The sequence below is a fragment of the Podarcis pityusensis genome (assembly GCF_964106645.2).
Source record: "Podarcis pityusensis genome assembly, chromosome: 1".
Taxonomy (NCBI): Eukaryota; Metazoa; Chordata; class Lepidosauria; order Squamata; family Lacertidae; genus Podarcis; species Podarcis pityusensis.
The window spans coordinates 110,407,240-110,428,723 of NC_138028.1; the positions used below are offsets into that span (position 1 = coordinate 110,407,240).

A 21,484-nucleotide genomic window follows, 5' to 3' on the forward strand; every position below is an offset into this window, starting at 1 on the left:
TCTTGGAAGTGGGACATCCCTGGTCTAGGAGAACGCATTGCATGAACTGGACCATTATGTAATGCATTTCTCTACCTCTGGGCAGGAGGGAATTCACTCCCACAGTAAAAGATATGGCCAGGTAATGGGGAATGTTGATATGGGGATGCAGATCCCTGTAGCAGATGTAGTCTGTTTTGGACAGCAAACCACTCAGAAAGGCATTCTGTGTGGTACCGCCGCCTAGCCCAGGAGTCTCATCAAATACTTTTTTTGCTTTTATTTGACCTGTCTGTTAGTGAACAGCAATATGTCAATAGCAGAATTAGTCACTTTATTTTGACTTTAATTATTTTTTTTAATTGGCTATTACCTACTTTTGAGGATCAGAGAAGATTAAAACCTGAACAAATCAAGTTGTTTTTAGAGTTCTAACTCATTTGTGAATAAGTGTGAAAGCTCAGTGGCTAGTACAAACTCCGCAATATTATAACATCTTGTGATTTCATTATTACCACAGCTTTTAACATCTTATTGTTAAAGGCAAGGATGCAGCCAACCATCTCTGCACTTGCTGCTTGCCTGGCAGCTGCCACTGAAACCTTCTGAATTGGAACAGCAAGCATCACTCTGACTGCAGAAGTATCACTTTTTTGGCTAAATGTTTGCTTAAAAAAATTAAAGCAAATGTTCTGGGAATTTTAAAAGCATAAGATTGACTATAGAGCATTTTCTGAAGAACAAATATGAATTATTGGTTTGAATTTGGCATTTATTCTGTTTTACCACTATTAATATCCAATATCAAAATCAAATAATTGATCAGAAAACATGTACCCCTTTTGGTTTGTTTCTTTGTTTTAAATGCATTGTTTGATAAAGATATTTTTTATATTTTTTTTTAAAAAGAAACAACAATGAGGGTACAATCCAGTAATCCCCAGGAGGTATCCCAGCAACCATAGGATACAGAAGATGTCCCTCTCCAATGGCAGAGAGGAAGCAGGTTTGCCCTGGAACCTTCCTTGTGGTGTCCATGGAAACCTCCACAACCATCCCCCTTCTGCTATTAATGCTCCAGCACAAATAGGGAGAGAAAATGGGTGGATCAGGGCAGATCCCAATCCCACCTCTGACATGGAAGGGAAATATGTCAGCCTGGGAGCTGGCATATTTATTTCCTCTCCAACGTCTCCACCTACTGCCTTGCTTGGTGCTAGATTGAGAGTGCTTTGGCTGTTCTTCCAACCATAGATTCTCTCTCCCTCATACAATTGCTCTGCCCATGACTACTTTTTTGCCTATAGTCTGTCCCGAATCATAATATATATATGAAAATCCTCAAACAAATTCTAGAGGAATTGTATTAGGTTTAGAGAACCATGCATGACAACACCTTGAAAGAACAGTTCAAGAAAGTTGTGTATGTATATAGATAGATAGATAGATAGATAGATAGAACAGAGAAACCCAAGAAGCAATTAAAATTGGAAATTATATTCATTTAACGCGTCGCCGTCCCCTTCGGAAGAAGACTATTAAATATGTGCCACATTTATAAGGGCTGAATCAAAAAGGGTTGTTTTTATTGTTTTTAAAAACTATGCATGCTCCCTTTTTCCCCCTTGGCCTTTGGAGAGTTCAACATTCTTGTCAGTTCATGATCCATCTTACAAAACCTATAGGTCATGCAGTAGCTATTGAAAGGACTTGATAATCAAATACATCTAGAAAAGTCATTAGCAGAATCAAAATGTATGTTGGGGTTGCCAATCTTGCCTGACCATGCTGTGATGTGTGAGTCACAGGACTCAGCAGAGAGCAGCTGTGCATGTCTAGACCATCTTGCAATGGGCAGGGAAGGAAACATAGCTCGGTAGCATGCAGGCCAGTCAATATTCACCAGAAAAGTGTGATTATGTATGTATAGCTTGCTTAGGTAACCTGTGCAAGAGTGGCGGTACGTTGAATCTACCTGGTTAAAAAGGACCAGAGCTGCCTTCTTGATTGCTCCTGCTTGGTTTTACCCCTGTGAGAAGTAAGAATGGCAGGCAATGAAGTTCATGACATAGTACCTCCAGTCTTTTGCTCTTTGGAGGCTAGCATTCAGACATGGCTTTAGTACATTTTCAGGAAGGGGGGGGGGAGAGAAAGAGAGCTAAAGATATCATTATCAAACTTGCAAGAAAAGGTATATACAGATAAACTGGCTGGTTGCAGAATTCAGTTTACATCCTTAAGAATCTTCTACATCAGGGCCAGTGAATCTGCAGCCTTCTAGATATTGTCATGATCTAACTCCCATCATCACCACCCAGCATGGCCAATGGTCAAGAATGGTGGGAGTTGTAGTCTAACAACAAGTGGAAGGCCACAGATTCCCCACATGGTCTATGTGTGCATAATCAGAGTAACAGGGATCACTATGAAGAAGGATTAGCAGTCACAGCTACTTTGTTTTGTTTCATGTGCTGGTGATGTATCGCCTACAGTTGTTAAACTATGGTTAAGAGATCAGGAGAGGATCCTGGGATTATGTACCCCTCCCTCCTTCCTTCTGAAGCATGAGTCTGGATCCACAATCAGCAACTGGCATTGTAGGGATCAGCCAGGAGAACAGGACCACTGAGCCAGCTGTGGACACTGGGCCTTCTTTCCCCCCACTTAAATTCACTCTTCCTCCCCAGGCCAGCCAGCTATGGCAAGGAAAAGTGCTGGTGTTAGGAGACTGAGTTTGAGAGCTCCTCTCCAAAGTTGACTGGAGGCCCTTTGTGAGCTTAAAGCTCAATATACACATGAGCGTTCAGAAGCAAGTCTCTCTGAGTTAAATTGGAATTTACTGCAAATAAGCACGCACAGGAACACAACTATTTAAGTGAAGTTCTTCATTCTAATGTGAAAGGCAACTTGTTTTTTGGGGGGAGTGGGAGACATCCTAGATTTCTATTACTTTGTTAAAACAAGAACCACGATGCCCCTGTTCTGGAACATTTTGATCTGGCAAAGCTCCTTCTTCTGCAATGTGATCTCCCCTTTGTCAGGATTCCTATTATAATCCAGAAATATATTAAGTGTCACTTGTTAAAAAATGGTCTGTCCATCATCAGTGGTCTCTTGGACTACAGCCTAAATTAATGTATTATTTAGCATAAAGAGAAAAGGCTTGTTCTATTCTCCTTTCTGGTTTCTTAACCATTCTGCATTTTACACTGTAATCAATAGCTTGCAGAAGGATCTGATGAACCAAAGACAGAAAAAAGATAGAAATGGCAAGAAGTTTGTTTTCCTCAGTAACTGAGACCTCTGCTGTTCCTTTTTTGAGGGAAGGGCTGTTGTTTCAGATCTTTTCTGCAAAGATGTCCTGGAGCTTCTCAATTCAACAGGCTTCCCCTTGACCTTAATTATGAAAATTCCAGGGGAGGGGCCTGAGGAATGAATGTGTGAAACTAAATGTGTCTCTTTCTATTGTATGAATCTTGCAAGTTATGCTCCTGCACAACCCTCAAGGTTTTGAGCCACACAACTGAAAAGAAGAAGAAAGCAACATTGCTTTTATTAAGGAGAAACACTTCCATTAGTTTGGGACACAGTTACGCTCCAATTTAAGATAAATAAAATTGCAAATTTTGAAAATAAATAAAACAAGCTGCACAGAATATATTCTCAGCCAGGTATTAGGAAACAAATATCCTTTCAAAAAATCAAAATCAAAACTACTAATAACAGGTGAAGTGTCACTGGGTAAGAAAGTGAACCCAGCTCTCAACCAGTCAATGTATTCATTTAACTATAGTACTTCAAGACCAGAAGACCAAAGATCTAATGACAAGAAAAGGAATGATGGAGAGAATAGTCTAGAGGAAGGAATTGGTGGTGCACTTCTTATAAATGTTACATAACTGGTTAAGAAACCACTACAAGAAATTATTGAATACAGGTAAAAGAGAGAGAGAGCTGTAAGAGTAAATTATACAGCATACAAATGCACAAAAACCATTTTGGCTTTGAAACTTTAAAAGATAATCTTATTTTTAAAAAATGTCCAGTGCTTCCAGAACACACCATATAGAATTGCTGGTGAAAGGTTTAGCAACATTTAATAGCTATTTGCACAACTGGCCAAAGGAATTCCCCATTTTGGTGAGATTTTGTTGGATTTTTACTTACATTATTTGCAAATTTGATGCAAACCAATGCCTTAATATTTTAAAATGAGACTTGGACCAGACAGGCATTCAAACAGAGGTTGCCTTGAAACAGAGGAGTGTCCTCTGACAACGTTTCAAATAGAGGGCTGCCCTCTATAAAGTAGGATGTATTCTTCATTTGGCTAGGCTTCATTTATGTTTTCTATTCATCAATGCCACTCACTGAGATTATTGTCACATTAGATAGCAGTTTATAATAATGTTAGCAGATCATTTCTTTGGCCATTCTGACTCATGCTGGAATCAAATAAATTTTTTGATGTCAAGATGACCCACTGAATACAGCCAGCTCTAATAAATACCTGTCAATAATTGTGCACGTTGCCAAACCAAGTATTTAATCAGTCAGTAGTAAAAACTACAAATCCTGCATATAAGAAGAATCAAGTCTATGGAAGCAAGACATGGGGACGAAAAGAGATACTTCTGTCTAAAATAGGAAATGCCATACTTTAAAGCTTTTCCCAATGAAAACCATACATTTCCAAGGCAAGATCACCACAGAACCTAAATAGATGTCCAGATTTCATTTTTCCTGAATTTATGTCATTTTATTCCCTTCCATAAAAAGTTTTGTTTGCATCTTTTCTGGAGTACTCATATAGGTGACTAAATAATACTCAAGAACTTGAATACTTGATGTTTCGGTAGCAATCTATCAAGTAAAATGCTTCAAGGATTATTCAGCACAGCTGCAATCCCAAGTACTTAGATGTAGTTCTCTGTTCCTTCATGGGAAGCACCTTGAAACTCCTCCAAGCTTAAGGTCCCCCAGAACAGCACTCCATGAGGTGCGAAGGGCTGCTACTCAAACTATCTCTCTCACACACACGTATTCCTATGTGTGGATCAGACACACTTTCTGTTTGCACATGAAGGGTTTGGATCCTGGCCAGCCCATTCCCGTAGGCCTCTGCCTAGTGCGGTTTTCCTCAAAACCACTTTACATTTTCTTTTAGGCTTCAGTGATAGTCTGAACAGTCGTTTCCCATTAGCATGGATGTGAGGAAAGCAGGGCAGAGCTGTTTTTTTACATCTAAGTTAACAGTCTCTCTCTCCCCCCCCCCCCCCCCACTTTTGTTCAGCTTTTTAAATACCAGCTTCCAGGGGGAATGCTCTAAGGAACTTGAGGTGTGTGGCAAGGGGGCATTATTGACTCCAACTCCTCTACACCCTTACAGACACCTTCCCTGAGCTTTCACCTTCTCTGATGAGGCGAGCTCTTCTACCATTCAACCTGATGTTCTGTTGCTACTGCATAGCAGAGCATGAAAGGTGAGTTGCAAGACTCTCATGTGCAAGAGAACATGGGGACATAGGAAGTTGTCTTATACTGGCTATAGCTCCATCTAGCTCAGCACTGTTGACACCAGGAGTAAGCCCATCAGGAGTAAGTTAGTCCATAGGTCTGATTCAACCTGTAGGGTCTCCCCATTCAGCCCCCATCCCCCTCTCCTTGCCCTTTCCCCTGTAAGGCTTGGGGGGAATCACCTCCTATTGGCCCTAGTAGGTGTATTTTTAAATTATCTGTGAGGGAATTTTCAGGGTGGGCTCATAGCTGATAAGGGAAATTAACAGTCCCCTCCTCATGCACCATGACCCCCACACATTCAAAATTTTACACCATGGGAGAAATGTCACCATTGTAAACCAAACACACGCTTACAATAAGAAAGGAACTAATAAGCAGTAAGAAGGTTGCTATGAAGTAAGAACTGCCTAATCTTGCAGCACTGCTACATGTGCAGAGACATAAATACGACAATGTCAATAAAATACATTCAAAATTGTATTTTTCATTAGTTTTCAGCTTCATTTCACATGTGCTTGTGTATATATATATGTGTGTGTGTATAAAATCCTACCTCTTTGCCTTCTTCAATTTCAGATTCGCTGCTAAATTCCTCTGTATTTATATTTTCAAAATCCGACTCTCCAACTGCCATTGGTACAGTCACAGTAAGGCCTGGATTATTTATGAATGACATATAATCATTTTCATCAATAATGTATTTTTCCACACTGCTGCCTGTGCCCACACCACTTGTGGTTCCATTCCCATCTCTCAGGTAATTAACGTCTCTAGTTATTTCAACCATCATATGGTTGGAAATGTAGTTGTCTTTCTTGTTGCTTAGTTCTTCGAGCGCTTTGATATCCTCCACAGCTTTCTGCCTCCTGACAACGCCTTTTTCGACAACCTCTCGTAATTTTTTCTTTACATAATCTACTCCCTTTTGAATTCTTGCCACAGCAATCTGAAGATTGTTTATTTCGTTATCGTCATCAGTAGCAGCGAGGTTATCTGAACTAAAGGAGCTCAGAAGCAAGGCCAGAAAGAGGTTCAGTACCTAAAAGGTGGGGGAAAGAACAAAACCAATACAGGTTTCTATTGTACAGAAAAAGAAGATCAACAAAGGAAGAGGAGGAGGAGGAGGAGGAGGAAGGAGAAACACACAGTGGGCCAATCAATAGACCGTTTTGTTTTAAAACACAAGTTTCTCATCTTTTATCGGGAAGATCCTATGTACAGCTGCATTTTTTCTAAAACATAATGTGCATAGATAGAGAAGCACTTCTGTTCTGACACATAGTTTCTCCTCTGTTTTTCTCATGGCAAACTAGAATAACATATTTTTCTTCTGTGGCCAACTTGTTCTTCTAAGAAAACTAGCCTTGTAAAACCATTCATATTAATACAATACAAAGCTTAATAAGGACCCAGAGTCAAACTCTGGCCTATTGATTTTTCTACAAAACAGCGTTTATTGAACATCCTAATACTTTTCAAAAAGCCTGATTTACATACCACGAGGTTTCCAATCACCATGACCAGCATGAACACAATGAGGCACATGGTTTGACCTGCAACTTCCATGCAGTCCCACATGGTTTCTATCCATTCTCCGCAAAGGACTCGGAACACAATCAAGAAAGAGTGGAAAAAGTCATTCATGTGCCAGCGTGGAAGCTCACAGTCTTCTGCAATCTTGCACACACATTCCTTGTAGCTTTTGCCGAACAGCTGCATGCCCACCACGGCAAAAATGAAGACAATGATGGCCAGGACCAAGGTCAGATTTCCCAAAGCTCCCACAGAGTTGCCGATAATTTTGATCAGCATATTTAGCGTCGGCCAGGATTTTGCTAATTTGAAAACCCGGAGCTGGAAAACAATAACAATAAGACATTATCATTACTACTCAAAATACTTCTCCATGTGTTTTGTATTTTAGCTTCAGAAATGAAAACATAATACAGTTGGTCAAAATTTAGAGAGAGAAGGAGGAACAAACTGCTTATATACATTTAGTGGAATTTAGGAAATGAATGAGAAACAGGCCACATACTGAGCATTTATAACTGCATTCACATATTTTTTTCCATTGCAATTAGCATTTCTACAGTAGCCATCAGTTCACATTTGGTATATGTGTCAAATCCTTTTGGAATGACATTTGTTTTATAGACTAGATTAAAGCATGAATTCAAGGAACATGGTGGAGTTACTAATCAGTTAACAAATTTCACAAGCGATACTTATAGAATCATAGAGTTGGAAGAGACCACAAGGGCCATCGAGTCCAACCCCCTGCCAAGCAGGAAACACCATCAGAGCACTCCTGACATATGGTTGTCAAGCCTCTGCTTAAAGACCTCCAAAGAAGGAGACTCCACCACACTCCTTGGCAGCAAATTCCACTGTCGAACAGCTCTTACTGTCAGGAAGTTCTTCCTAATGTTTAGGTGGAATCTTCTTTCTTGTAGTTTGGATCCATTGCTCCGTGTCCGCTTCTCTGGAGCAGCAGAAAACAACCTTTCTCCCTCCTCTATGTGACATCCTTTTATATATTTGAACATGGCTATCATATCACCCCTTAACCTCCTCTTCTCCAGGCTAAACATGCCCAGCTCCCTTAGCCGTTCCTCATAAGGCATCGTTTCCAGGCCTTTGACCATTTTGGTTGCCCTCCTCTGGACACGTTCCAGTTTGTCAGTGTCCTTCTTGAACTGTGGTGCCCAGAACTGGACACAGTACTCCAGGTGAGGTCTGACCAGCGCAGAATACAGTGGCACTATTACTTCCCTTGATCTAGATGCTATACTCCTATTGATGCAGCCCAGAATGGCACTGGCTTTTTTAGCTGCTGCGTCACACTGTTGGCTCACGTCAAGTTTGTGGTCAACCAAGACTCCTAGATCCTTTTCACATGTACTGCTCTCAAGCCAGGTGTCACCCATCTTGTATTTGTGCCTCTCATTTTTTTTGCCCAAGTGCAATACTTTACATTTCTCCCTGTTAAAATTCATCTTGTTTGTTTTTGCCCAGTTCTCTAATCTGTCAAGGTCATTTTGAAGTGTGATCCTGTCCTCTGGGGTGTTAGCCACCCCTCCCAGTTTGGTGTCATCTGCAAATTTGATCAGGATGCCCTTGAGTCCATCATCCAAGTCGTTGATAAAGATGTTGAATAAGACCGGGCCCAAGACAGAACCCTGTGGCACCCCACTAGTCACTCTTCTCCAGGATGAAGAGGAACCATTGATGAGCACCCTTTGGGTTCGGTCAGTCAGCCAGTTACAAATCCACTGAGTGGTAGCATAGTCAAGACCGCATTTTACCAGCTTCTTTACAAGAATATCATGGGGCACCTTGTCAAATGCCTTGCTAAAATCAAGGTAGGCTACATCAACTGCGTTCCCTTCATCCACCAGGCTTGTAATTCTGTCAAAAAACGAGATCAGGTTAGTCTGACATGACTTATTTTTCAGAAATCCATGCTGACTATTGGTGATCACAGCATTCCTTTCTAGGTGCTCACAGACTGTTTGCTTAATGATCTGCTCCAGAATCTTCCCTGGTATTGATGTCAGACTGACTGGGCGGTAATTATTTGGGTCCTCTCTTTTCCCCTTTTTGAAAATAGGGACAACATTTGCCCTCCTCCAGTCTGCCTGGACTTCGCCTGTTCTCCAGGAATTCTCAAAGATGACTGCCAGTGGTTCTGAGATCACATCTGCCAGTTCTTTTAATACTCTTGGATGCAGTTCATCTGGCCCTGGAGACTTGAATACATCTAAACTAGCCAAGTATTCTTGTACTATCTCCTTAGTTATTCTGGGCTGTGTTTCCTTTGCTGAATCATTTGCTTCAAATTCTTCAGGTCGGGCATTGTTTTCTTTATCGGAGAAGACTGAGGCAAAGAAGGCATTGAGGAGTTCGGCCCTTTCTGTGTCCCCTGTTTGCATTTCACCATCTTCTCCTCTGAGTGACCCCACTGTTTCTTTGTTCTTCCTTTTGCTACGAACATACCCATAAAAGCCTTTTTTGTTGCCTTTAACCTCTCTAGCAAGCCTGAGTTCATTCTGTGCTTTAGCTTTTCTGACTTTGTGTCTACACGTGCTGGCTATTTGTTTGAATTCCTCTTTGGTGGTTTCCCCCCTTTTCCATTTTTTGTACACATCCTTTTTTAATCTTAACTCAGTTAAAAGTTCTTTAGATAGCCACTCTGGCTTCTTTAGGCACCTTCCATGTTTCCGTCTCATTGGTATTGCCTGAGGTTGTGCTTTTACTATCTCCCTCTTAACAAACTCCCAGCCATCATGAACTCCCTTTCCTTTTAGTATTACTGTCCATGGGATGTCACCCAGCACTTCCCTAAGTTTTATGAAGTCGGCTTTCTTAAAGTCAAGAAATTGAGTCCTAATATGCTTGGCTGCTCCTTTCCACTGTATAGTAAACTTCAGAAGAGCATGATCACTCGTGCCTAATGATCCTTCCACTTCTACCCCACTAACCAGGTCATCAACATTGGTTAGGACCAGATCTAAAATGGCTGTTCCTCTTGTTGCTTCTCCCACTTTCTGGACAATGAAGTTGTCTGCAAGGCCAGTGAGGAATCTGTTTGACCTTATGCTCTTGGCTGAGTTTGACATCCAACAAATATCCGGGTAATTGAAGTCCCCCATTACTACTATCTCCCTTCCTTTTGCATGCTTGGCCATCTGTTCCAGGAAGGCATCATCTATGTCCTCCGTTTGGCTTGGGGATCTATAGTAAACTCCCACAATGAGGTCACTGTTATTCTTCTCTCCCTTAATTTTGACCCAAATGCTCTCACTTTGGCTTTGAGGTTCTAAATCTTGGATCTCTTCACAGGTATACACATCCCTGACATATAGCGCCACTCCTCCTCCTTTCTTGTCTGGTCTGTTTCTCTGAAATAGATTGTATACCCCCATTATTACATTCCAATCGTGGGACTTATCCCACCAGGTTTCAATGATGCCTATTATGCCATATTTAGTTTGCTGTACCAAGAGCTCAAGCTCATCTTGTTTATTTCCCATGCTTTGCGCATTAGTGTACAGACGTTGAAGTCCATTAATCATTCCCCCGTGTCTCTTATTTAAGGATTTTTTCCTCCCACCACTAGGTCTGCGTGCTGTTTGCTCCATTTGGTCTATGACATTTGGATGATCATCTTCATCAATTGATAGACTCCTACCTTCAGGAGCACTGTCTCCCTCCCCCACATTAGTCAGTTTAAAGCCCTCCTGATGAGGTTTCTGAGATTTTTGGCAAAAACATTTCTCCCAACCGTTGTGAGGTGCAGCCCATCGCTTGCCAGAAGTCCATCTTCAAGAAACTGCAGTCCGTGATCTAAGAATCCAAACCGTTCCTGTTTACACCATTTGCGAAGCCAGCTGTTCACTTCCACTATTTTTCCCTCTCTCCCTGGGCCACGTCGTTCAACTGGGAGGACAGATGAGATGACAATTTGTGCATTTAATTGCTTCAATTTCCTGCCCAGAGCCTCGTAGTCTCTTTTGATCTTCTGGAGGCTATTGCTTGCAGTGTCATTGGTTCCCACATGAACCAAGAGGAAGGGGTATTTGTCAGAGGGTTTTATGATTCCTTGCAGTTGTTCAGTTACATCTTGGATCTTAGCCCCGGGGAGACAGCACACTTCCCGAGACATCTTGTCAGGCCCACAGATCACTGCTTCTGTTCCCCTCAGTAGGGAATCCCCTATCACCACTACACGCCTCCTCTTAGGTTTGGTCGGGGTTCTTCCGTGAGCTGTCCGTTCCAAGGTCGCCTGCACATTCCCTGAGGACTGACTTTGCTGCTCATCTTCATATACCTGATCGACTGTAATGAGGGAGAGATCCTCAAATGGAGTCTGCTCTTCGTCTTCCATGATAGGGGAGAGGACCTCAAAGCGATTGTGTATTTCTAAACAATCAGAGCGAACCCTGGGCCTCCTACTTCTCTGAGTCACGTTTCTCCATATATCTGGCTCCTGTGTTGGTGAACTAGCCTCCTTCTCAGGGGAGTCCCCTGTCTCCTCCTTGGTGGAGACGGTGTGCTCTGTTGCTTCCAAGAAGAGCTCCAGCTCTCTAATTCTTTGGAGCGTAGCTACACGTTCCTCTAGTTGCTGGACTTTGTCTTTTAAGAGGGCAATCAACATGCAATTGCTGCAGGTAAAGCTGCCTGCAACCTTTGGCAAGATGGCAAACATTGCGCAGGAACCGCAGGCGACTGCAGCTGTTCCTTCCCCCTCCATCTTGAGAACGTGTCGTTGGGGGTGGCTACAGCAGTCCTCCATCATAAAAAGCGTGAAGACAGGACAAATAACTCCCCCACAAAAAAACCTAGGTCTCCCCCAACAAACGTTTGAGACTAGCTCCCCTAAATCTAAAAGATGGATCAAACTGCCCTGCAAGCTCTGATAAGCTCCTCCCACAGCTAATCACCTGCCTCAACAGAAACCCTGCCCCCTCTGACCTTTGCACAGGGAGAGCAGCTAATCAGACACAAAGAAACACACACACACAAGAAAACCCTTTTTGCTCCTTCTTCAACTGCTGCCCTGCAAGCTCTGATAAGCTCTTCCCACAGTGTGCTGGTCCCGGGGGGAAGGTTACTGTTACCGTAGTCAAAGTTCAGTCCTAAGTCACTAGCCTGGAGATAGTCCACAAAGTGCGAGGTGAGGTCCGAAACAGGGAGCCGGGCGGGGACAGGAACACTCGAAGATCAGAAGCAGGTAGCCGGGCGGGAAACAGGAACACTGGAGGAACAGGACTGGATGCTGGCCAAAACAGCTCTTCAATGACGACGTTGCTCCCGCAACCTGGGACCGGGCTGACTGCCCTTTATCTTCTCTAAGGCCAGGGGCGGTCCCGGCCCCCAGGAGCCCCGCCTCTCCTGGCCTTAAGGCGAGCACTCCTCCTGGGAGAAACCAGTTCCCTTCGCCTCTCTGCCCTAAGCCTCTGCAGTTCAGGAGAGGCCGAAGGGTTACTGGGCCCCGGGGAAGACTCACCTGTAGACACTGAGTCCTCAAGCACCTCTGGGGCCAGAATGGTTTCACCTGGTGCCTGCTCCTGAGGATCTGGCACAGGTGCAGGCTCCTCAGAATCTAGGCCTTGCCCCAGTTCAGCCGGCCCTGGAGGCGGGGACTCCTGTGCCGGCTGGGATTCCTCCGGTTCACTCTCAGAATCGGAATCCCAGGCCATCACACCATCCCCCCTCCCAGGCCCCCCCCTTAATCGAGGGTCTGGACCCGGCTTGCTGGGGTACGCCGCATGGAACTCTCTGAGGCAGGCAGGCGCGTGGACGTTGGCCGCTGGTTCCCAGGAACGGTCCTCCGGCCCATACCCCTTCCAGTCAATGAGATACTGCAGCTTTCCCCTGCGGTATCGGGAGTCCAGAATGCGTTCCACCTCGTACTCAGGCTCTCCCTGAACCAAAACTGGCTGCGGTCGGGGACGGTCCGGGTGGAACTCGTCGGGTGGGGCCACCGGACTCAGAAGGGACCTGTGGAATACCGGGTGAACCTTCAGGGTTGCGGGCAACTGGAGACGGAATGCCACAGGCGAGACCTGGTTCACGATAGGGAACGGGCCGGTGAAACGGGCGTCCAGCTTCCGCGAAGGTCGAGAAGGGTGGAGGTGGCGAGTGGAGAGCCATACCAGGTCACCGACGTGGAGTTCCGGCCCCACCTGGCGGTGGCGGTCGGCCTGGACCTTGTACGCCTCCTTGGCCTGGCGCAGCTGCTCCATCAACAGCTGTTGCTGGGACTGGAGCTCCTGAAGCCACTCTGTCACCGCAGGGACCGCAGATGCCGGCAGCACATCCGGAAACAACCGTGAATGAAAACCGTAACTGGCCTGGAACGGGGTCTGCTGGGTGGATGCATTCACCGCATTGTTGTAAGCGAACTCCGCCAATGCTAGGTGGTCGACCCAGTCATCCTGCTGGTAGCTGCAGTAGCACCGGAGGTACTGTTCCAGCACCGCGTTCGCCCGTTCCGTCTGGCCATCAGTCTGTGGGTGGTAGGCAGATGAGAGACAGACCTCTGTTCCGAGGGCCTGGTGCAAAGCACGCCAAAACCGGGACGTGAACTGAACGCCACGGTCGGACACCACACGCTCAGGTAGGCCATGCAGGCGGAAGACATGCTGAAGGTACAGCTGAGCGGTTTCCTTAGCTGAGGGTACGGATGGGCAGGGGGCACAGTGCACCATCTTCGTGAAATGGTCAGAGAAAACTAGAAGGCAGGTGCAGCCACGAGACGGGGGTAGCTCCACTACAAAGTCCAGAGAAACCGTGTGCCAAGGACGTGGTGGAACCGGCAACGGCTGAAGAAGGCCGGGGGGTCGCCCGGTAGGCCCCTTGGCCCGCCGGCAGACATCACAACCAGCGACGTAGCGAGCCACGTCAGCCTTCAGACGGGGCCACCAAAACTCACGGCTTACCAGATGGGTGGTCCGATACCGCCCAAAGTGCCCTGCTGCTGGAGCATCATGGGTCATCCGGAGAACCTCAGCCCGCAGCGGCCCTGGCGGGATGTACAGGCGCCCGTGGTGCAGCAGAAGGCCCTGATGCAGGACCAGCCCCGGGTACTGAGGGCATGACCCTTCGGCCAGTTCCTGGAGTCGTTCCTGGGCCCAAGCGTCGACCCGCTGCTGTTCCCGCACCCGAGCCTGCAGTGGCTCAGCCTCCTGGGTGGCCAGGAATGCAGCCGGTGGTAGGATCGTGGTGGGTACTGCCTGCTGTACCGTGTCTGTGTTGTCTTCAGGTTTCCGGGACAGGGCATCCGCCTTCTGGTTTTGGGAGCTAGGGATGTAGCGGATCCGGAACTGGAACCGGGAAAAGAACAACGCCCACCGGATCTGCCTTTGGTTCAGCTTGCGGGTGGTCTGGAGGTACTCCAGGTTCCGGTGGTCGGTTCTCACCTCCACCGGGTGTCGTGCCCCCTCAAGATGGTGGCGCCAGACCTCAAAAGCCACCTTGATGGCCAGTAGTTCCCGCTCCCATACAGTATAGTTACGCTCCGCCGGCAGGAGCTGGCGGGAATAAAAGGCGCAGGGTAAGAGTGGCGCATCAGGTCCGTACTGCTGAGACAAGACGGCACCGAGAGCCGTACTGGAGGCGTCAGTCTCTACCACAAAGGGTCGAGAAGGATCCGGATGTTGCAAGATCGGCGCTCTCTGGAAACAGGCCTTCAACCCCTGAAACGCCTCCTCTGCCTCGCCTTCCCAGGAAAACGGCGTCTTGGGGCGCAGTAGCCGGGTCAATGGGGTAGTGCGACGAGCGTAACCCGCAATGAAGGTCCGGTAATAGTTGGCGAACCCCAGGAAACGCTGTAGGTCCTTGCGGTTCCGAGGTGCCGCCCATTCCCGAACCGCTGCCACCTTCCCAGGATCCATCTGCACCCCATCTGGAGAGAGTCGGTGACCCAGAAAATCCACTGTCTGCTGATGGAACTCGCACTTGCTGAGCTTCGCATACAGGCGGTGCTCCCGCAAGCGCTGCAGCACGGTCCGGACATGACCCTCGTGGCGAGCCGGGTCACGGGAGAAAATCAAAATGTCATCCAGGTACACCACCACGTACTTGTCCAGCAAGTCCTGGAACACGTGGTTGATGTACCGTTGGAACACAGCGGGCGCGTTGCACAATCCGAAGGGCATAACCAGGTATTCGAACTGCCCGTACCGGGTCCCGAATGCTGTCTTCCACTCATCCCCGGCTCGGATCCTAATTAAATTGTAGGCCCCCCGGAGGTCAAGCTTGGTGAACATCTGCGCCCCTTGCACCCGCTCCAGCAACTCCGAAATAAGGGGCAAGGGGTACCGGTCCGGGATGGTAATTTTGTTCAGGGCCCGGTAATCATGGCAAAGGCGAAGCTCCCCACATTTCTTCTTAACGAAGAGTACTGGCGCAGCGGTGGGTGAGGTAGAAGGCCTAATGAACCCACGCTCCAGGTTCTTGCGCAGGAAGTCCTGCAAAGCTTCGCGCTCTGGCTCTGTTAGAGAGTATAAGCGACTCACCGGCAGGGGCGCTCCGGGCTGGAGGTCTATGCCGCAGTCAAAAGACCGATGCAGCGGCAGCTGGTCTGCCCCCCGTTCCTCGAACACGTCTTGGTAGTCCCGGTACACGGCTGGGAGCGTGGGTGCTGCCTCCTCAGTGGGTGCGGCCGCTAGCATCTCGGACCGAGCATGGGGGCATGGGTCTGGGAAGTGCACAGTCCGATTAACCCAGTCAATCTGAACATTGTGAGCCTCCAACCAGTCCATTCCAAGCACCAGGGGGAACCGGGGCATGGAGGCAATGTCCAAAGTTCGCACCTCCCGGTGCTGCTGGAGACACAGGACCAAGGGCTGGGTCTCCCGAGTGACGGCACCCGAACGCAGGAGCCGTCCGTCGATTGCCTCCACCTGTACCGGTTCTGGCTTGTTCTGAAGTGGCACCTGATGATGAGCGGCAAAGGCAGCGTCCATATAGGAGCGGGTTGCCCCCGAATCTACCAGAGCGTGGGTAAGAATCCAGGGCCCACCTGGAGGGTAGAGACGCACTGGAACCATGAGATGTCGCAACTCCACTGGTGAGGGCCCCTCTTGCATGGTTTGGGACCCCACGTTGCTAGGGCCTTCGGCTACAGAGGTTGGTGGTTTTCCTGCGACTGGCATTTTCCTGGGACAGGAACGGGCGTAATGTCCACTCCCACCGCAGTAAAGACACAGGTTTCCCTCCCAACGCCGCGTCTTCTCCGAGGGGGAGAGGCGAGGTCGCACAGCCCCGAGCTGCGTTGGCTCGACTGGCAACTCGGCTGTGGGCGTGGACCTGTTGGGAAGGATGGGCGCTAGGAGCCGGGGGTGCTGGCGGTCCCGGGCCTGGCGACGGTCCTCCAACCGATCGTCTATCTGCAGGCTCCGCTGAATGAGGGCGTCCAGCGTGGTGGGACGCTCCATCATGGCCAACTGGTCCAGTATCTCGTCCGACAGTCCCTCCAGATACTGGTGCAGAGTCATTCCAAGACAAGTCTTGTGCCAACAGCCGAAATTCTGTGGCGTAGGCGGCGGCTGTGGACTTGTCCTGTCTCAACTGACGAATCGCCCGATTGGCTTGGCTCTCCTTCAGAGGGTTGCCAAACACAGTCTCTAAGTGGTTACAAAATCCCACATAGTCCGTTAACAAAGGAGAGTCTTGCCGGAGCAGTGGCAAAGCCCACTTGGCCGCCTGGTCCTTTAACAAACTGATCAGAAAGTGCACCTTGGTGCGGTCGTCAGGGAAGTTCCGGGCTCGCCCCTGAATATACAACTTGGCCTGGGCGAAGAACATGGGAAAACTGGCCAGGGTCCCATCAAATTTCTCTGGCAAAGCCACTGGGTACTTGCCTGGAGCTGGGGCGTCGGCCCCATGATCTGTAAAGGTTTCCAACCGTTGCTGAAGCGCCGCAACCACATCGCTTAACTGCTGAACGGTGTGGGTCAAGGCCTGGTTCTCCTGGGCCAATGCCACCAGCGCAGCTGCCTGGTCAACCATGGCCTCTGGCTGTTCCCGAACGCACCCCAACGAAGGGGGAGTGCGGGGGTGTGGCGGGAGCAAACTGTGCTGGTCCCGGGGGGAAGGTTACTGTTACCGTAGTCAAAGTTCAGTCCTAAGTCACTAGCCTGGAGATAGTCCACAAAGTGCGAGGTGAGGTCCGAAACAGGGAGCCGGGCGGGGACAGGAACACTCGAAGATCAGAAGCAGGTAGCCGGGCGGGGAACAGGAACACTGGAGGAACAGGACTGGATGCTGGCCAAAACAGCTCTTCAATGACGACGTTGCTCCCGCAACCTGGGACCGGGCTGACTGCCCTTTATCTTCTCTAAGGCCAGGGGCGGTCCCGGCCCCCAGGAGCCCCGCCTCTCCTGGCCTTAAGGCGAGCACTCCTCCTGGGAGAAACCAGTTCCCTTCGCCTCTCTGCCCTAAGCCTCTGCAGTTCAGGAGAGGCCGAAGGGTTACTGGGCCCCGGGGAAGACTCACCTGTAGACACTGAGTCCTCAAGCACCTCTGGGGCCAGAATGGTTTCACCTGGTGCCTGCTCCTGAGGATCTGGCACAGGTGCAGGCTCCTCAGAATCTAGGCCTTGCCCCAGTTCAGCCGGCCCTGGAGGCGGGGACTCCTGTGCCGGTTGGGATTCCTCCGGTTCACTCTCAGAATCGGAATCCCAGGCCATCACACACAGCTAATCACCTGCCTCAACAGCAACCCTGCCTCCTCTGACCTTTGCACAGGGAGAGCAGCTAATCAGACACAAAGAAACACACACACACACACACACACACACACACACACACAAAACCCCTTTTTGCTCCTTCTTCAACTGCTGCCCTGCAAGCTCTGATAAGCTCCTCCCACAGCTAATCACCTGCCTCAACATTAAATTCAACTATTAAATTCAAAGCAGTAAAAAAGTTTGATCTCAGTTTCTTTCAAATACGCTGAAGCCAATATTGCATTCTGCCTATAAATACTGGAAATTATGTGAAAACTTGTGTTGTACTGCTTGCACATTTACCAGTCTGAAGGATCTTAGGACTGACAACCCTTCCACATTTGCAAGACCCAGCTCCATCAAACTCAAGCTGACAATGATGCCATCAAAAATATTCCAGCCTTCTTGGAAATAGTAATAAGGATCCATGGCTATTATCTTGAGGACCATTTCTGCAGTGAAGATCCCAGTGAAGACCTAAGTGCAAGTATAATGAATTAGTTTACACTTCATTTGAGTTCTTTTAAATTAAACTAGCCCAATTGCATACTAAGTTTACAAACTGTAAAAAATTATTTGAAACGAAGTAGAAGGGACGCGGGTGGTGCTGTGGGTTAAACCACAGACCCTAGGACTTGCCGATCAAAAGGTCGGCGGTTCGAATCCCTGCGACAGGGTGAGCTCCCGTTGCTCGGTCCCTGCTCCTGCCAACCTAGCAGTTCGAAAGCACATCAAAGTGCAAGTAGATAAATAGGTACCGCTCTGGCGGGAAGGTAAACGGCATTTCCGTGTGCTGCTCTGGTTCGCCAGAAGCGGCTTAGTCATGCTGGCCACATGACCCGAAAGCTGTACGCTGGCTCCCTCGGCCAGTAAAGCGAGATGAGCGCCGCAACCCCAGAGTCGGTCACGACTGGACCTAATGGTCAGGGGTCCCTTTATAATTGATTCCTAAGGGGCTCACCACTTTAAAATGGTGAGTTTAGGGTGGTCTTTCATTGTGTCATCCTGTGGAATGAATGCTAGAACAGCATTAGGATAGCAATCTCTCTCTATATATTATTCACATCCTACTGCATTTCATATTCTGGAATGCTGTCATAGTAAAAAATAGGATGGCAGATATTTTCAGGTAACATAGCAGAAAAATGCTCTTATCTTCGATATCCCTAACATTTGGGTCATTTTTTAAAATACTTTTGCTTGAACTCTTCATTTCTGCGGAGACATTCTCCTGTCACTTCTGAAGCCCCTTCAATTAACGTTTTTCTGTTAAAAACGAAACACTTAATTTTAATACGATTAATTTTTAAATTATGTAGAAGTAATCAAGGACTTTCATCGTAATTTCCTTTGGCTGAAAAGGAGAAGAAGGAAAAGGCTCATAATCAATTGCCAAGCTACAAAGCAGGCCACCAAATAATAGTAAATTAACTTCCTTTGGATAGAAACCAAGAAAATGAGGTTAAGAGATTAAGAGAGTAAAAGAGTTGAGGTTTTTAAATGAGTACCAGCAGGGAGGACATTATGAACCAGCACTCGTCCCTAATTAAAGTTAATACAGTATGAAGACTGCTTCAGATGGGAGTACCCTACAGTGCGTACCTGTTTCCCACATATGTTTGAAAACAAGTGATCGGGAACACAAATATTTTATTGTTACCACAAACTCCAGCTTGCTAAGGGTGCTAAGAATTGCAGGTATGTGAAAATTCCCGGGGTTACTGAAGGAAGCTATGTGTGGATGTGATCAGTGTTTCTGCGCAAGTGCCTCTGGAATATGAACCTAGCAATCCTGCACACTCCTGATACACTCATACGAGGCCCACTGGCCTTTGGGAACCAGCCCTAAATTAACCGGAAAATAGGTGGATTGCAAGGTTAAAGTCACACCTCACATGCTTAAGTAAATGGTCTGAGTACTGTAGTCTGTTTTGATTTTCTGCACCGCTCACTTGCACCTGCACCCTAAGATACCCACAATGGGGATTTAAGAATACTTTTGATGGCCCCTAGAACACTTCATGTGTAAACCGCCTTCAGACAATGGTGCAGCTGATAAATCAATTGTAATAATGATAATAACAGAAAAGGGTGGAACATAAAACAGTGTGCATAGATGGCATGATCTAATTATATCTGGCACTAAGGGCACCAGCCAAATGTGCTGTTCTTATGCATTCTGAATCAGCACCTCTAAATCAGTAGGTCATTCGCTGGAACTTGAACAGTGTTAAATTACACAGGTATGAATATTTATTCTATTTGTGTTCATATTTCACATTAAAAGCTGATATAGTTTCGTGTTCTAGGAAAATGAAAGGTCCATAAAGGTATAATTTCTGTCTGGGGACGTGAGGACATAAATGGGGACTTTCAGGTCAGGCACTGATATATTAGAATTAATTTGGATTATCAGAATGGTACTGTTAAATATTCCACCACCACACTACTAAAGTGGTAACATTATTATGATGGTCTTTTTTCTTATTTTAAAGCACTTTTTGAAACATTAGGTTCCTAAGTAATTTGTTTTACTGAACAAAGGTAATGAGATGGCAATGTGATCTACAAACTTTCCAGCGTTGCAGACAATTCTGTGCTGGAACAATGGCGGCACGACTAAATCAGCTTGTGAAAAAATTATATAGGCTAAGCCTAAGTGTTGCTCCACAAATGATCTCTGCAAAGCAGCTTAGATTACATGGGCTAAGATTCTCTAATATTGTCAAATAACATTCATAATCGCATTTTCATTAATGAGAGCCTAAAGAAGCGAAGGTAATAGGGGCGGGATGCAAAGAGAGTCATCTGTTTAAGAGCTTTGCATAGTCATTTCCCACTAGTCTTCCCAATGGCTTTGCTAAGGAGACCCACACCTGTGGAATTAGGATGGTGATTATTCATTTTAACAAACACAGTGCAATCAAACTTTAAAAAGCACACAAAATACACCTGTTTGGTTAACAGCAGTGATTTTTAGGGCATTAGCAACTACTTTCCTTTATTGTGCATAGCTTTATTTTCAAGTGAAAGATGGTGACAAGTTTGAAGTAGATATTTCTAGTTACCCACAAGCAGGCCATTTTTTATTTTTTTATTTTTTTGTAGCCAGAACTCACTAGAACTCACTAGAACTCAGTTGTGGCACCTCTAAGGTGGGCACCACTATAGGAGAGCAAGGGTGAATTCATGGTGAATTCTGGCACCTCTTTTTTCAGAAAAATAGCACTGTCCACAAGCATTTCCTTTATCCTGTGGGGCAGGAGTGGTGTGTCTAGTGGGGCAAAACCATGGCAATAGTGCCCCCCCGTGCTTTTTTTCTAGGGAAAAAGGTGCCGGAACACACCTCCCTCAGAAGACCCAGCCTAAAGGCGATCCTTTTGAGCTGGGGGGTGCAGCCCCTTGGCAGTCAGAAGCTTGTTGAGGCTGCTCAGCTGAGGCAAGGGGGAGCTCCTCCCTCAGCAGGGTGGGGCCTGGCTCAGCTGAGGCAGGGAGGGGCTTCCGCGCTTCAGTTGAGCTGCTTAACGAGCTCCTCCCTCAGCAGGGTGGGGCCTGGCTCAGCTGAGGCAGGGAGGGGCTTCCGCGCTTCAGTTGAGCTGCTTAACGAGCTCCTCCCTCAGCAGGGTGGGGCCTGGCTCAGCTGAGGCAGGGAGGGGCTTCCATGCTTCAGTTGAGCTGCTTAACGAGCTCCTCCCTCATCAGGGTGGGGCCTGGCTCAGCTGAGGCAGGGAGGGGCTTCCGCGCTTC

The 21,484-nt window shown here is 47.1% G+C and overlaps 1 protein-coding gene across 1 annotated transcript in view; it reads right to left on the reverse strand.

Moving 5' to 3' along the window:
- Window positions 1–21,484, reverse strand: part of LOC308486397 (sodium channel protein type 2 subunit alpha-like) — an 83,097-nt gene that overhangs the window by 22,954 nt on the left and 38,659 nt on the right. The window contains exons 16-18 of the mRNA XM_081023214.1: window positions 18,041–18,214; window positions 6,997–7,353; window positions 6,053–6,538 (exon numbers count right to left, since the gene is read on the reverse strand). Coding sequence (XP_080879340.1) covers window positions 6,053–6,538; window positions 6,997–7,353; window positions 18,041–18,214 — 1,017 coding nt within the window. The remainder of the gene's footprint in view (window positions 1–6,052; window positions 6,539–6,996; window positions 7,354–18,040; window positions 18,215–21,484) is intronic.